This window comes from Sparus aurata, chromosome 18 (assembly GCF_900880675.1).
Source record: "Sparus aurata chromosome 18, fSpaAur1.1, whole genome shotgun sequence".
NCBI classification, from domain to species: domain Eukaryota; kingdom Metazoa; phylum Chordata; class Actinopteri; order Spariformes; family Sparidae; genus Sparus; species Sparus aurata.
The window spans coordinates 34,918,105-34,934,246 of record NC_044204.1 but is presented as its reverse complement, the minus strand read 5'-3'; the positions used below and the strand labels follow the sequence as shown (position 1 = coordinate 34,934,246).

At 42.9% G+C, this 16,142-nt stretch overlaps 1 protein-coding gene across 9 annotated transcripts in view; it reads left to right on the top strand.

Moving 5' to 3' along the window:
- The window catches only part of LOC115568823 (teneurin-3), a 157,306-nt gene extending 143,017 nt beyond the window's left edge, over positions 1-14,289 (top strand). For 8 of the 9 annotated variants that reach the window (XM_030396465.1, XM_030396464.1, XM_030396461.1 and 5 more), the window contains 8 exons: positions 333-487; positions 3,699-4,582; positions 5,703-5,878; positions 6,303-6,538; positions 7,298-7,594; positions 9,452-11,063; positions 11,484-11,614; positions 12,209-12,961. In XM_030396465.1, coding sequence (XP_030252325.1) covers positions 333-487; positions 3,699-4,582; positions 5,703-5,878; positions 6,303-6,538; positions 7,298-7,594; positions 9,452-11,063; positions 11,484-11,614; positions 12,209-12,961 — 4,244 coding nt within the window. Of the gene's footprint in view, positions 1-332; positions 488-3,698; positions 4,583-5,702; positions 5,879-6,302; positions 6,539-7,297; positions 7,595-9,451; positions 11,064-11,483; positions 11,615-12,208 lie in introns of all 9 variants that reach the window. The other variant, XM_030396460.1, reaches the window with a different exon arrangement.
- The last annotated feature ends 1,853 nt before the right edge of the window (positions 14,290-16,142 follow it).

The following is a 16,142-nucleotide window of genomic DNA, read 5'->3' as shown; positions in this document are numbered from 1 at the left end:
CCTGAGGTCCTCTTTTAGAGAGGAGGGTTACAAGATGCACCAAGTGCATATATACCGTATGAATACAGCCTTTCCCACTTCTGCCTCAGAAATAATTTAATAGCAGAAAAGCAGCCTTTGAATTATTGACGGCTGTGCTTTTTGCAGTGACCTGAATAATGGGAAGGCAAGCTTGACACATGTATCCATCGTGTTCTGTCCACTGAGTCATGCAAGCAGAGATGCCGCATATCCACCATGTTTTCCTGTTATCACAAGTCTTTTTTTTTTTCCTCTCCCCCTCTCTTCCTCTTCTTTTCTCCTTTTTACCCCCTCGCACCTGATGTCAACAGGCATCGCTGTGGACAAGAATGGCCTGATTTATTTTGTCGATGGCACCACAATCAGAAAGGTGGACCAGAACGGCATCATATCAACTTTCCTCGGTTCCAACGACTTGACATCGGCTCGCCCTCTGACCTGCGACAACAGCATGGACGTCAATCAGGTGACTTATACTCTCAAGTGCCAGACGGTTGTTAGCTCTGCCCGTGGGCTTCTCAGAGCATGTCACAGCGCCACCTCGTGCCCCCCCCCCACCTTTCAGTTTTCTCACCCATGACTCATCATTAATATGCAGCATTATATAACTGCATACATATATACATATGCAGTAAAGCTCATATCTTTTCATGAATGATAATCTTTTCAAGGAACTGGTTTTTCAAGTTAGAGCAAGATGTGCTGGGGCATTTTTTTTTTAAATGACCTCACCGTCTATGTTATTATTAACAGTTCCCAAACTCTTCAGTGAAGTGGGTAACAGAGCTTTTTTACATGCTGCTCCTTCTGCCTGGAACCTTCTGCAATTAAATTTGAAATTGCAAAAACTGGTCTCTTTCCGGGAATTTAAATCAGTGCTGCAGAAACTGTACGCGCTCCCTTCTGGCTCCTGTTTGTGGGAAATATTTGAATCTGGATGTTTGAGTTTAATTTATTTGTTGTTTGACATCACTTGATCATCTTGCTTATCTGCATGGCGGGCTTAGATTGCCCCGAGGTTGCTTTTAAAGTGACTCTTGTTTGTGTCAAGGATGTGGTCTTTGACATTATTATTTTTTATTATTATTACTTATATTCCATTTTTATTAAATTGTGATCTTGTAAGATTTTTTGTCTGTTATCCGCTGGATGATGTCAGACGTATTGTTTCTGCCATCAGTCTATCTCGGCCATGAACACTCATAAAAAAAGATAATTGAAATCTCAGAGAGGATCGTCTTATTGAATAAATGTTAAATATAAAATAGACATTTAATGGATGGAGCCTTTTCCAAGGAAAATACAGTTACATTAACTGAATAAGCTCCACTTCCTAGAGCGCCGACCTTGTAAGCAGCTTGGTGAAGAAACAGCAAAGACGAGGAAAATGTTTTGGGTTTTTTGTATTTTGTTTTTTTGCTCTCAACTCCACAAGTGCAGAGCATTTTCTCTGAAAGTACAGGAGGAAAATACGTGGTAGGAGGAAGATGTGATTTGGGCAGGAAGTGGAGACATGAAGTGTTTATTGAAGAGATGAGTTTTCAGGTCACGGCGGATGATATGGAGGGAAGAATAATTACTCAGTTTGGGGGGCTTGTTTTGATGTGGCTGGAGCCGAATTAGTGTTTAGTGTTCCACTAGAAATACTCGGGATTGAGGACACTTACACCATACATGATAATGAAGCAGTGCTCGGCTTGGTGCACATAAAACCTTTTCTTCTGCAGCGACTGGCGACGGACCGCTTTGCCTTGCATCTACCTGTGAATGAGGTGACATAAAAGCGGCGCCCTGTCTGTACACAATAGGTCACAGCATTACAATACCGCGCCTCTGTGTACGGAGCAGAGCTGCAGCTCCCCGCGCTTAAACATTAATCTCGCCTCATTCCGCTTCCTCCTCATTTCTTTCAGATCTGAGTTAGTATGAATAATGAAGAAAAATAAAAACTAAAAAAGGCTTTTATCATGTGAAAATTGATGCATTCACAGCATCTATTTTCTGTTTCTGCAGACAGTGAATTCTTAAGTGCTTTGGCTGTCGAGAATAAAATTGCTGCAGGATCAGGTTCTCCCACCTCTCGCTGGTGTGCAGCAGACAACTGTATTATTTTGTTTTTTTTGTCTGGGGTTTTTTTAACAAACCAATTTACATTTTAATTAGATTTTCTTATGTTTTAATGCAGATCAGCTAACACAAAAAGAGAGACGCCCAGACTACAAACAAAACACTTCAAGAGCAGAGAGGGAAGGTTGAGACAGTGAAAACAAAATGACCCCGACAGAAGATATAATAGATATCCTCGTGTCCTGTTGAGAGGTTAAATAATGGAAATGCAGAAAATAAATAAGGACACGGAGGAGAATTAAAAGGTGCTTTTGGCAGCGTAAGAATGTTTTTTAGTGTAAACACAAGAGAATGCAACCTTTGTTCGTTGGTGTGTGTAGGTGGGTGGGTGGCGAACGTGAAGCGGGGTGAACATAAATGAACGTAAAGACAAAGGATTAAGCTTGTCACTTTTTGCTAATTATCAAGTCATTTGGTGTGAGCCAAAACAGACATGGTTTTGGCGAGACGGTGGGATCCTCAGGCACCCTCAGCCACAGAATTGGCTCAGTGCAGTTTAACTAGTGGCAGCCTTAAACGCAGCGTGTTTTATTATTAATCGCCCCGTGGAAAAGCACAGTTTGGGAGCATTTTGACAGTTTTAATGACACAGTTATGTTTTTGAAGGCCAGGCCAGTCATTTGCGCTGTTACAAGGAGCTTTTTATTCACTGACACATTTCTGACAAGCAGACTGTAATGGTTGGCCGAGGTTAAAGCTTTGGATTGTAATACTTGTTATTTTTCCAAAATGTGGTTAACACAGCTGTCTTTATTTTTCACGTCTGAAATGTCTTTTTCACTCAATTTAAATGACTTCGCTCTCTGAGGTTGCAGCACCAGTTACTGGTGGCTACATGAAGGTGTGAAGGGCACAGCCAGGGTTACTTTGGCAGCTATGCTCTGAGCCACTCGGGGGATAAACATCTTACAGTACACTCCACTTAGTTTGAGATCTCAATGGCAGCACGATATAGCTTAAATGCTAAAGGGAGAGAGGACATGATGGAAAATCAACTTCTATGAGGGAATAAATTGCCTGTCCAAGGCTGGTGGAACAGAGGAAAGCTGAGCTGTGTGTCTGTTTGCAGCCTCCACACAGCTCAAGGTATTCTCGATATCAGCCGCAACGTGACTCCACTGAAGATTTATTCATTATAGTCGTGTTGTCGACGTTACAGCATCACTGCTTTTTTTTCTTTTGTCAGTGCCCGCTGATTTAGAATTTGAGCATTTGGAAGGTGCTTTATTGTTCATGAGCCCATGAATCAATTTGTGGTCATGATTACTTCGAGTTATAAGATTTTGTTTTAAATTGAAAATGCTTAAAACTCAGAATCTTAACAAGAATATCTCATTTTTTGTCAAAAACATCTTATTACACTTAATGTAACACAGCATCACCCAGAGAGCTTTCTGGTGAGATGATTGGGACTTTTTTACAGCCAAGAAAAACACCTCCTGTTCCTTGTTTTTTTTTTTTTACTTGTTTCCAAAGTAGCATCATTTTCCAGTGTGCTGATCTCCAATGGAAAAAAACAGCAGTCAATCTAATGATGTGCTGTATTTCAGGTGATTCTGGAGTGGCCGACAGACCTAGCAGTTAGCCCCATGGACAACTCGCTGTATGTCCTGGACAACAACATTGTGCTGCGCATCACAGAGAACGGTCAAGTGAGCATCGCAGCTGGCCGACCTATCCACTGCCCGCTGGCTGGACTGGACCGCGGCTTGGCCGGCGGTCAAAGGGCTCAGTTAACCCCTCTCGAATCAGCTGTTTCCATTGCTGTTTCCTACCATGGGGCCATCTACATAGCGGAGACAGATGAGAGAAAGATGAGCAGGATCCGAAAGGTTTCTGTGGATGGTGAGATAACTCATTTGGCCGGGGCTCTCTCCGACTGCGATTGCAAGAATGATGCCAACTGCGACTGTTACCAGACAGGCGACGGCTATGCCAAAGATGCTCGGCTCAATGCTCCATCTTCTTTAGTGGCGGCCCCAGATGGAACACTCTATGTGGCAGACCTGGGCAACATCCGCATCCGGGCCATCGCTCGAAATGGGCCAACCTTGACTTCCAGTGCCGGTACATATGAAGTGGCTTCCCCCGATGCGCAGGAGCTCTACATGTTTGACAGCAATGGCACCCACCAACACACTGCCAGCCTGCTCACTGGGGACTTGAAGTACACTTTCAGCTACAGCACGGAGAATGACATCACAGCTGTTACGGACAGCAGCGGCAACACTTTGAGAATCCGTAGAGATCCGAACAGGACGCCCGTGCGTATCGTCGCCCCTGACAACCAGGTGATCTGGCTGAGCATGAGCACCAACGGCGGGCTGAAAACACTTACAGCGCAGGGCCAGGAGCTGGTGCTTCTAACTTACCATGGCAACAACGGCCTGCTGGCTACAAAGACATCCGAGATTGGCTGGACAACCTTCTACGAGTAAGTATAATGGAGACTGGCAAGTTCATTCTCTGGAAAGTCAGACTGATTTAGTTTGCAATTAAATTGAAGCCTTTTTTGCATCTGGAACCAGCCCATTGTACAAATGAAATAAAAACCACCTCCCACTTTGTGCATAGTAATTCAAATGATGTAAACAAATATACTTTGGCATTGGCAGACCATTTGAGAGAGAGTATTCATGCCTCTCGTGGATCAGGAGGCTGCGCGGTTGAAGGACATCACCAGGATGTTTATTCCATTTTTCAATTCATGAGTTACAAGGACAGAAACTCTTTCTGTGTGCACGTGTGTGACCCTGTGTGGATTCTTTCTCGTCTCACAGCTCAGCACAAGTTAACTATAAATGGTAACCGCACTTACCTGCAAAACGCTTCAGGGTGCACATCTAATTGAAACCTAATTATAAAATTTGCCTCAGATCTGTAAAATAGCCTAGTTAGACTTTAATAACTTTATATCCATAACGTACTTTTACTTTTACAGTTTCCTAAATAAACCACGTGTTCAGAAATGTGGTTAGTGAAGAAGCAGCGTCAGTGTTGTTTATAATGTGATGTTGTATTGACTCAAATACATTTTAAAAGAGGAAAGCTGAACAAAATCAATCCATGATTATATATTTTTTACAATAATAAGCCGCCATAACATGGTCAGAACAGCATGCCCCCTCGGTGATTGAATTTTTTCTCCCTTGTGTAATTTGCTGTCATGTCGCATTATGCCATGAATGATATCCTCACTATAACTAAAACAGCAAGGCGTTCCGTTTAAATTATAATGACACATCAATCATCCAGAGAATCCAATCCATTAATATAAAGTTCATATAAAACGGATTGCTGATGAAATGTGTCATTCTCACATATCAAATATTTGGATTGCGCCCGGCGTTGATACAGACGCCTTGTCACTCACGTTACGGAAACTGAACGTATAAAGGGAAAAAAACAGGAAAGAAAAGTGACATTTTAATTACAATAACGCTGATGGTCTTATTCAACAAGTATAAAAGAGCTGATAATTCGATGCATTGTGGCATTGAGAGCCCTCGTACATATCAGTGCTTTTGTCTTTTGATGTGTTTTTTTTCCAACAGCTACGACAGTGAAGGACGGCTAATGAACGTGACGTTCCCCACCGGAATGGTGAATAACTTGTACACGGACATCTACAGCGCTTTGACCGTGGACATCGAAAGCTCCATGACGGAGGAAGAAATCAGCATCACCACCAACACCTCGACCATCCGTGCCTTCTACACTCTGGCTCAGGGTAAGGGAGCAGCTCGTCTTCCTGACTCAGGCAGCGATTTCGTAAGCCGTTATTTGTCATTGTTTCGGGGGTCGTCGGGGCAATGTTGAGTAAGCTTAAGTCGTGTATCATTACAGCTCAGAGGGTCTGACAGACGACAGTGTAAATGATTACTCTGTCAGTGTGCAGGGTTTGGCGTGTCAGTTCAACCTTGTATCTAAATGGTTTCTACTCGCTGCCAGAGCCAGATGGTCCAGTTATTTCAGCACATCATTCATGGTCATTCTTTTTTTTGTTTGTGAGAAAGCTGAATAAAAATCCTAAAGCCTGAAACCACAACCGAGTTCAACCAGGAGACCGTCAATACCGTGAATTCCCATGTGTACTGACATATTTCTCTGTTCTCAAATGTACATTTTGTTCATTTCTTGTTTACTATCAACAGACCAGTGTAGAAGCAGCTATCAAGTGGGCTTTGACAACTCGCTAAGGATTACCTATGCCAACGGGATGGACACCCACTACCAGACAGAGCCCCACATCCTGGCAGGCGCTGCCAATCCAACTGTAGCCAGACGCAACATGAGCTTGCCAGGGGAGAGTGGGCAAAACTTGGTTGAGTGGCGCTTCCGCAAAGAACAAGCCAGAGGGAAAGTTATCGTGTTTGGACGCAAGCTTAGGGTATGTTTGATTTCTTTTTATTTATTTTTTTTCCTTCCTTGCAGCACATGCAAATGATCAACAGCCCAAAAGTGGATTTATCCTGTGGCCTTCTTTACCTCAGTGAGAGTAAGACTGTGTGGAGGTGACATGTGATCAATTGCAGACGGTTACTTGTGCAAAAAAAATAAGATAAAACTGTCCAAATAAAGACATCTGTTGTTTTATATCTGTAGCTGTGTCACTGCCCTTTTTATAACCTCCCAAAAATATTTCTGCAATTCTCTCTTTCCTTTGAAATGTTCAGAACGCATCACCATTAAATTCCAGAGAGTTATCATTATTCTAACAGTGTACAGAAGCCCACCTCTTCTTATTCCACCTTCTTAGAATCCGACACTCAGATTTATGTCTTCCGGTACTTCATGAACTTAACTTGGGTGGTTACTTTGCCTCTGAGTAATTTTCATCTCCACTAAATTCAGGAGGTTGTAATTTAAGTGAACCTGAACAATCGCCAGAGTGTCTCTCAGTTTAATGAGCCCCGTGAAGGGGATGTTAATCTCTGTGACAACTGTAGTGAAAATCATTGTGAATACAGTTTAAAGAGACATCCAGACTAAGGTGTTATAAAAACCAAGGATTTTCCTTGATATTGTGCTGTTGTATAATCAGTGTACTTAAAGCGTTATCTGTTGGATATTATCACTCGCAGTAGCTGTTGGAGGAGTTGCCATTTTTTTTTGTCTTACACATTCTTAAATCAAATCTTTCCCACAGGTGAACGGGCGAAACATTCTTTCCGTTGATTATGATCGCACCCTGAGGACAGAGAAGATTTACGATGACCACAGGAAGTTCCTCTTAAAGATTATATACGACACAGCGGGCCACCCAGTGCTCTGGGTGCCCAGCAGTAAGCTACTGCCGGTTAATGTGAGTCGCACTAGCAGCGGGCAAATCAGTGCCCTGCAGAGAGGTCCCACCACTGAGAGACTTGAGTATGATAGCCAAGGCCGCCTGGTGTCCAGGGTGTTTGCTGATGGGAAGATATGGAGTTACACCTACCTGGAACAGGTGAGAAAATAACATGACGAGAGGAAGCAATATGTAAGATATAGTGTGCAGCATGCTAGTCATTATCGCCACAGGATGACTGAAGACCCTGACATGTGGCAGCGGTCACCCTGGAGAGGCTTATTTCACGATAATCACCAGCTCCATGTATATAATTCTGCGTCTTACGGAGGCAAAACACAGTAATCATTTTACACTAACTGCAGACTTTTAAGCATTTTGTGTAAGCGTTGGATATAAACATGTTCAGGAGGATTGCATTCACAACATGTACCTGACCCTCGACCCAGTAATGACAATTCTGGAGCACGCTGGAGGAAGACGTATAGTGCAACCTGCCGTATCCATCTGCAGTGTCATCTCTGCAGTGTGTCAGGTTTAACACAGGAAAGGATGCATTAGCAGCAGTGTAAAGTTTACAGTCTTTAAATCACAGTATGTAAAGTCTGAAGAATGATGATGTTATGTGCTGCAGCATGTTAATTTGCATGGTGTGTCCTGTCTTGTTTGTTTAGCGCTGTGCTGTGACTGCGTGTGTGTTTTAATTGTGACCTGCCAGGAGACTGAAGAAGATAATTAGTACAATCCATCAAATGCGAACAACATGTTAAACATTGTTCATGGTCCCCCTACAAAAATAAATGAATAAATAGCTGAAACATAACAAAAAGAATGGACACCCTGCACTTGATGAGTGGTTCAACCTGTTTTCAGTCTTGGTGGCCAACGAGGAGTACAAACTGAAAGACTGGGTAAATATAGAGTCAACACACTGGGCGACTGGCAGGCTGTGATTATATGAAACCTTGCAAGAGCTCATTTTTTTCACATTTTTAATAACTGTATTTACTCAATTGTTAAATATGTGCTTCTTTCTGACCGACAAAGAATAAAAATAGAACTCAGGAAATAGCTGCGTGATCCGTACAGTCGTTGTATGTTTCAGGTCGTCTTCAGGTCTGCTCCTGGAGTATTCTTTAGAAAAATATAAGAAGAGCGCATTGAGGCTAAATAATCCACATAGTGATGTAAAGAGTGGCACAGAAACTGTGACGTACAAAAATAATCCAAACCCTAAATAACACACAGATCACAAATCTGAAAGTTCCTCTTATCGTTGAATTCTGCTGTTCCATCGTGTCAAACAATTTATCTCTCTTGAGCTGCACGACTCCATCAATCTCTCCCACAGAGTCTATTTAGAGTGTATTTAAGATTGCATTGAGCTGCTCAACTACAAAAATACATGCAGAGATTTCCTCCGCCTCTCCTGGCTGCATCCTTTCATTGCGTGACCTGGAGAGGCCGTGTCAACACTCTGACATAAGGAACACGGAGAGCTCAGGGAGCGCAAGCAACCTCTGTAGCAACGGATGACTGAGCATGACATTTTAACAGGACGGGTGGTAAACCTTTAGAAGACAGACCACAGTCTAATCTGCATATATTTTAAATTAAACTAGTGTTTTTGTGGAGAAAATGACTTTAAAGAAAACATTACTTGTGCCAGATGGTCTAGTATTTTGACCACTAGACAGTCATTAATAATTGAACGTGTTTAAAAGAACAAATTGTCTTCCACAGCCGGCTTTGTAGGAAATGTTCATGACTCTTATGTGATATTAAACATCAATATATCATTTTCAAAGTACTTATAACGTGGAAACTAAAGCTGTAAACTGTATTCTGCATTATCAGTTTAGGCAATCTGATAGCTAACTCTACCCAGTGCATTTTTCACACACCCTGTTTCTACTGTCTTGCACTGCACTCAGCCCGCCTGTCATTACACATATATTATGTATAAATATTACACAACTTAAGAAAACACTTGCTATTTTGCTCTTTTCCCTCCAGTCCATGGTTCTCCTGCTCCACAGTCAACGGCAGTACATATTTGATTTCGACTCCCTGGATCGGCTTTCTGCCGTCACGATGCCGAGCGTAGCCCGCTACACCATGCAGACCATCCGCTCAGTGGGCTACTACAGGAACCTTTATCACCCCCCAGAGAGCAACGCCTCAGTGGCTGTGGACTACAGCGAAGACGGCCTCCTGCTGAGAGTAGCTCACCTGGGCACAGGCCGCAGGGTTCTGTACAGGTACCGCCGGCAGAACAAGCTGGCGGAGATGTTGTATGACAGCACAAGGGTCAGCTTCACCTACGACGAGACGGCGGGCGTGCTGAAGACCGTCAACCTGCAGAATGAAGGTTTCATCTGCTCCATCCGTTATCGCCAAGTGGGTCCTCTGGTGGACCGGCAGATCTTCCGCTTCAGCGAGGACGGCATGGTCAATGCACGCTTTGATTACACCTACGACAGCAGCCTGCGCGTCACCAGCGTGCAAGGCGTCATCAACGAAACGCCGCTACCCATCGATCTGTACCAGTTTGATGACATCTCAGGAAAGGTGGAACAGTTCGGGAAGTTCGGGGTGATCTACTACGATATCAATCAGATCATATCCACCGCGGTCATGACCTACACCAAACACTTCGACGCACACGGTCGCATCAAGGAGATCCAGTATGAGATATTCCGCTCGCTCATGTACTGGATCACTTTCCAGTACGACGACGTGGGCAGAGTCATCAGGCGAGAGATCAAGATCGGCCCCTTTGCCAACACCACCAAGTACGGCTACGAGTATGACGTGGACGGCCAGCTCCAGACTGTGTATCTGAACGAAAAAGTGATGTGGCGCTACACGTATGACCTGAATGGAAATCTGCACCTGCTGAATGCAGGAAACAGCGCCAGACTTCTTCCTCTGCGCTATGACCTGAGAGACCGCATCACCCGTCTTGGAGATATCCAATACAGAATGGATGAAGATGGTTTCCTCCGTCAGAGGGGAGCCGAAATTTTTGAGTACAACTCCAAAGGACTCTTGGTGCGGGTCTACAGCAAGAGCAACGGCTGGACGATTCAGTATCGCTACGATGGACTCGGCCGCAGAGTGTCCACTAAGACGAGTTTGGGCCAACACCTGCAATATTTCTACGCAGACCTGAGCTACCCAGCCAGGATTACACATGTATACAACCACTCCAGTTCAGAGATCACCTCGCTCTACTACGACCTCCAAGGACACCTGTTCGCGATGGAGATCAGCAGCGGAGAGGAGTTCTACATCGCCTGCGATAACACCGGCACACCTCTGGCTGTCTTCACGAGCAACGGCCTCCTGGTAAAACAGCTTCAGTACACAGCATACGGCGAGGTCTACTTCGACTCAAACCCAGACTTCCAGCTTGTGCTCGGGTTTCACGGAGGACTGTATGATCCCCTGACCAAACTGCTGCACTTCGGGGAGCAGGATTACGATATAATGTCTGGAAGGTGGACTGTTCCAGATGTCTCGACGTGGAAAAAAGTTGGCAAAGAGCCAGCTCCTTTTAATTTATACATGTTCAGAAATAACAACCCCATCAGCAAAGTCCACGAAGTGAGAGAGTACGTTGCAGGTAAGAGATACCACGGTTAGAGCTTCTGATATGTTTGATTATGATTACAAGGGCTGCAACTAATGATTATTTTCATTACCCATTTTTCTGCAGATGAATTTCTCCGTGAATTATTTAAATTGTTTGAAAATAGTAGAGAAAATCCCAGATAATTTGCATATTAAATCCTTATCCTTTTCTAATCGGATGTTTTATTTCAGTGTTTTATGTAATTTTGTTTGTGTTGTAATCATTAGCGGTATCTTAGCAATTTTGCATTTTCTTAATCAGCTTGAGTGATGCTCAGTGTCGGAACTGTTCAACAAAGTTTGTCAGAACCTGCATTTTTTCTAGCTTTCCTAACAGAAATGGATCATCTGGTGGTATTCACGTGGTAACTTGTGAACTTTCTGCCTTTTTCAATTTATTCCTCTTGCACAGATGTGAACAGCTGGCTTGTAACCTTTGGCTTTCATCTGCACAACACCATTCCTGGGTTTCCAGTCCCCAAGTTCGATTTAAGCATGCCATCCTATGAACTAAGCAAGAGTCAGCGCTGGGACGATCTGCCGGTGGGTACCACTAATATCTCTCATGCATACTGAACACAAACACCAGTGTTTTACTCCTCCAGCCGACAGACACTTTTCTTTTGGAAGTGAACAGGATCGGACAGACACCAAAACAATTGCTTTGTTTTTCACTGTTTTTCTCTTATGTCAGAAGTTTCAAGCTGCCATCTCTTAATTGGATTGCTGTGTATTTCACACAAAATCAATTTTAATTGGGCAATATTTGCATAATAATACGCCAAATAAGCGTAACGTGTTCTTTCCTCTGTCTTGTTGTGTTAGTCACCAATTGAACACATTAGAAAGCTGTCTAACTTTATATGTAATATTTTGGTGTTCCAACTGTTAAAACAATCTTTTGAAGCTATTTATGATTCTTTGGTCTCTTCTTGGGCCTTAACACAAAAAGTGTTGCTGTAAAATTGTCATGGGGGATTTATCTACTTTTGGCTTGAGAACACAGCTTGAAAACACCATTATCTTAGACAGGGATGAAAAATTCTTTGAAGCAGAGCAGAAGCTGGTTCTAAATGGCCTGGAGAGTCAGGTTCTGCCATGTTCAGGCGTTAACGTTTCACTGCACTTTTCCTACAGTCTATCTCTGGGGTCCAGCAGGAAGTAACCAGACAAGCGCATTCTCTCTTGTCATTCGAGCGGCTGCCAGAGGTCCATCTCACTCGGGGTCGCAGAGGTGAAAAGTCTTGGCTGTGGTTCTCAGCAGCAATGTCTCCAATTGGAAGAGCCGTTATGTTTGCGATCTACAAGGGCAGCGTTCACACTCACACGCTCAACGTGGCCAGTGAGGACTGTATCAAGGTTGCAACAATCCTCAACAATGCTTTCTACTTGGAAGACCTCCACTTCACTATAGAAGGGCGGGACACACACTACTTCGTCAAGCCAGGCCTTCCAGATGCCGACCTTGCTGCATTGCACCTCACGAGCGGACACAAAACCCTGGAGAACGGTGTCAACGTGACTGTTTCCCAGTCCACCACCGTCATGGATAGTCGTACTCGGCGTTTCGCAGATGTGGAGATTCGTGCCGGCGCTCTGGCTCTTCATATCCGCTATGGATCCACAGTGGACGAGGAGAAAGCGAGGGTTGTTGAGCTCGCTCGTCAGCGCGCCCTCGCAGGTGCCTGGGCGAGAGAACAGCAGCGAGTGCGAGATGGCGAGGAGGGGGTCCGCCCCTGGACAGAAGGGGAGAAGAGGCAGCTCCTGAGCAGTGGAAAAGTGCTGGGGTACGATGGGTACTATGTGCTCTCCATCGAGCAGTACCCAGAATTAGCAGACAGTGCTAATAACATCCACTTTCTGCGGCAAAGTGAAATTGGGAAAAGGTAACAATACGCGGTGCATTTGCTGCCAAAGAGACTTCGTTTTGGTAGAGACACACTAGTGGACAAAATGAAAAGCAACTGTAATCAAAGGTTGCTCTTATCTACCCTGAGTGTCAATGTGTTTTTTGTATTAAAAAAAAAAAGAAAAAGAAAGAAAAAAGTAGAAAGAAAAAAGAAAAAAAAAACACATGGGTCAAAAGCGATGCTGTGCATTGTGGCCCAGGGACTACAGAGTAAATGTATAACTACACCAAGCCTTAACATGGCAATTACAGGTCAGTTCCTCTGTTGCACAAGCCTTCTGGACTCTGGACTCACAAGCAGAGGAATACTGGTGTCTTTGGAGAAACAGACAGCTAATTTCGGTGTTTTATGTTTCGGGGATTTTTTTGTTGTCGTTTTCATGAAGAGGAGTCCGGCTCAACCGACAGTGTTAAAGGAGCAAAGGAAATGTTTACATTATGCATATCTGCACTTCTTTAGAAGTCCGGGGCTCGAGAGTTCACACTCCCAGAGCGAGCAGTGTCCTTGAGCGAATGTTTGTTTTTAAAATCAGAGACTTCTGACGTTAGAGATATCCTCACCAAACAACCACTATGTATACCAGATTTAGCACTGTAAACATCAAAAACATCGAAATGTCTTATTCTCTTTGAGATGTTTTTAAAAAGAAAAAAAGAACAGAAACAGTTTCCATGTTTAAATACCCAATATTCATTGTGGAAAAAAAAAGGACAGTGACAGTATGAAGAACTCTGTTGGGGGGAAAAAGGCACAGCTGTGTCTTGGACAGCACAGGGACACCATGTTTTGTAAATTATGCAAGAGTTTTATGTCGTTTTTTTAAGAAATTGAGTAAATGTCTGTACTAGTCATATTAACAGTAATTTATGTTGTGTTTATACATGACGAATAAAGTCCAGCTGAGTTTGATTTTATTTTCATTTTATTTTTCAGACATGCATTTTTTTTTTGTTTTGTTCTTATAGTTACGTTACTCCTAATATGGCTAATGTGGGGCTTCTTCACAATGCTCTGTTTAAGTAATTAACAGAAACCTGTGCATGTAGTGACAAGTATTTACAAGTGGTGATGTATCTATAACATGCAGTCAACTATTATTTCCACTAAATTTAATGTTTATTGGGCATAATGCCTTTTGACCTGGCTTCCTGTCCAATGAATATTTCATCAACACAAATATTTCATGAACCCATCTCACATAAACAAGGTTGCAGTGGATCCAAATATAGATCACGTCCATGTTCTCGGTAGGTATGATTCTTTTGAATGTTAAATGCACTCATGGATTAAAATGATATTGGGGTTCTTTTTGGTGTGTTGTTTTTTTAAGAAATGGACAAAGTTCTGCCTTTTTTTGTCGTCGTCGTCGTCTCAAAAGTCAACCGCTCAGTCGTGAAGAAGTCAGAAAATGAGGTTTTATCCAGCCAGTAATGAACTCATTTAGATATCACCAGTGCTTAAAGTATTTCCAAATAGTTATGTATGCATGGCCTCAGTATTCCCAAAAAATATCAAAATGACAAAGTACATTAATGATCAAAAATACATCCTTTGAACTACAAAGCGAAACAAGACAAATGCAGCATTAATTTTAAGTTTGCTGCTTGAAGCTGTTCTGAAGAGTGTTAATTGTAGCTGAAGACAGTGTAACTGTAGCTAACCTTTCATACAGACAGCTGGCTAAAAGCCATCTACTTCATAAGCATCAAAAAGGATTTCAGGTTTGAACATTTGATGGCTCAATATTTAAACCTGCATTCTGGGTTGTGATCAGCTGTCCCACGCTTGAGTTAAGTGTTATTCATCAAAGCGCCGAGGACTTCTGATGGTGGAATGCATAACTCTGAAAACAACCCCTTCATATGAAAGTGATTTTCTTTTTCATGCTAAACTTCAAACGGCATTTCAAACCAAATGGGAGCAGAATATTCTTTGCACAAGAGTTGTTTTATGCTGTTGTTTTTTTTTTTGACCCCCTGCGCAGCGTCGGCATCTCACAGATTCTTTGTATGGTTTCAGAAATTTAAAGAATGCTTTATGACATATAGAGCTCAAAAAAATCTACATCGCTTTGAATGTTGCTCAGCTCGAAATCTCAAATACATTCCATCAAAGTTCTCATCAGACTCCCTTAGGATATACCACCCCCATTCCTCAGCAACCTATAATGAAATGTCTTGATAACGCTCCCCGGTGAGTCATTGTCTATTGTTTCTTCACACTGAAATTAGAGTGAACTTAAACGAACCCCCATTTGTTTTGATATATCCATGCAAAGACTTTCAAACCCCGAGAAAACCCTGCTGCAAAATCTTCAAATATAAGCTCAGCTCTGCAAAACATAAAGCATTCAAATCTTTGATTCTCCTAAAAGTCCTCTGATGCTCCCTAGTGGTGCAGAGTGCATAGTTCACAAGTCATCCAGCCGACTGTTTATCTACATCATCATGTGGCTACGCACTTATTATAACAGAGTCATACCTGAACTTTAAGGGGGGTCAGAAAAATACTTCAAATAAACGAGTTCACGAATCACTCCTGGACACTCCGGGTTAATTTAAAGAGACATCAAATAGAATAGATAAAACAGTAATATCAAAATGATCCGCAGTACTGCTGCAGTATCACACTGTGACCACAGTCGGCACTGCCAAAGCAACAGTGCGGCATATCACTACGCAGCATAACTAGACCTACTTCAAAGCCTCGTATAAAAGAGATGGCACGACTTCGCAAGAACATCAAAGACCCGAAAGCATCATGCAATAGCCACATCAGAGAAACGGGAAAAAATGAGGCGTGTTTCATAATTCAATTGGACCTGATTTTATGCACGTAACATAAAGGTGGCCACATGGAATCACACATGGAAACATGAAATACATTTGCAATCCATCTTGGAGGCACAATCACAAAACACCAGAGCGCAGAGGGTGGATGTTATACATCATATATGAGGACCGAGTTTGAGGTCGCACAGCATGGATGAGAAGGTGCAGTCAGCGATGCTAATCCAACAAACTTTTTGTTTAATGCAGCGAGTATCTCATCACAATCTGCCAATCTGTGTAACTCTGGTATTCATACGCAGCTCTGGCTTTGTAAATGGAAAAAAAAAGGAGGCCAATAAGGAACAGGGCATCAGTTACACTGTCCTAACG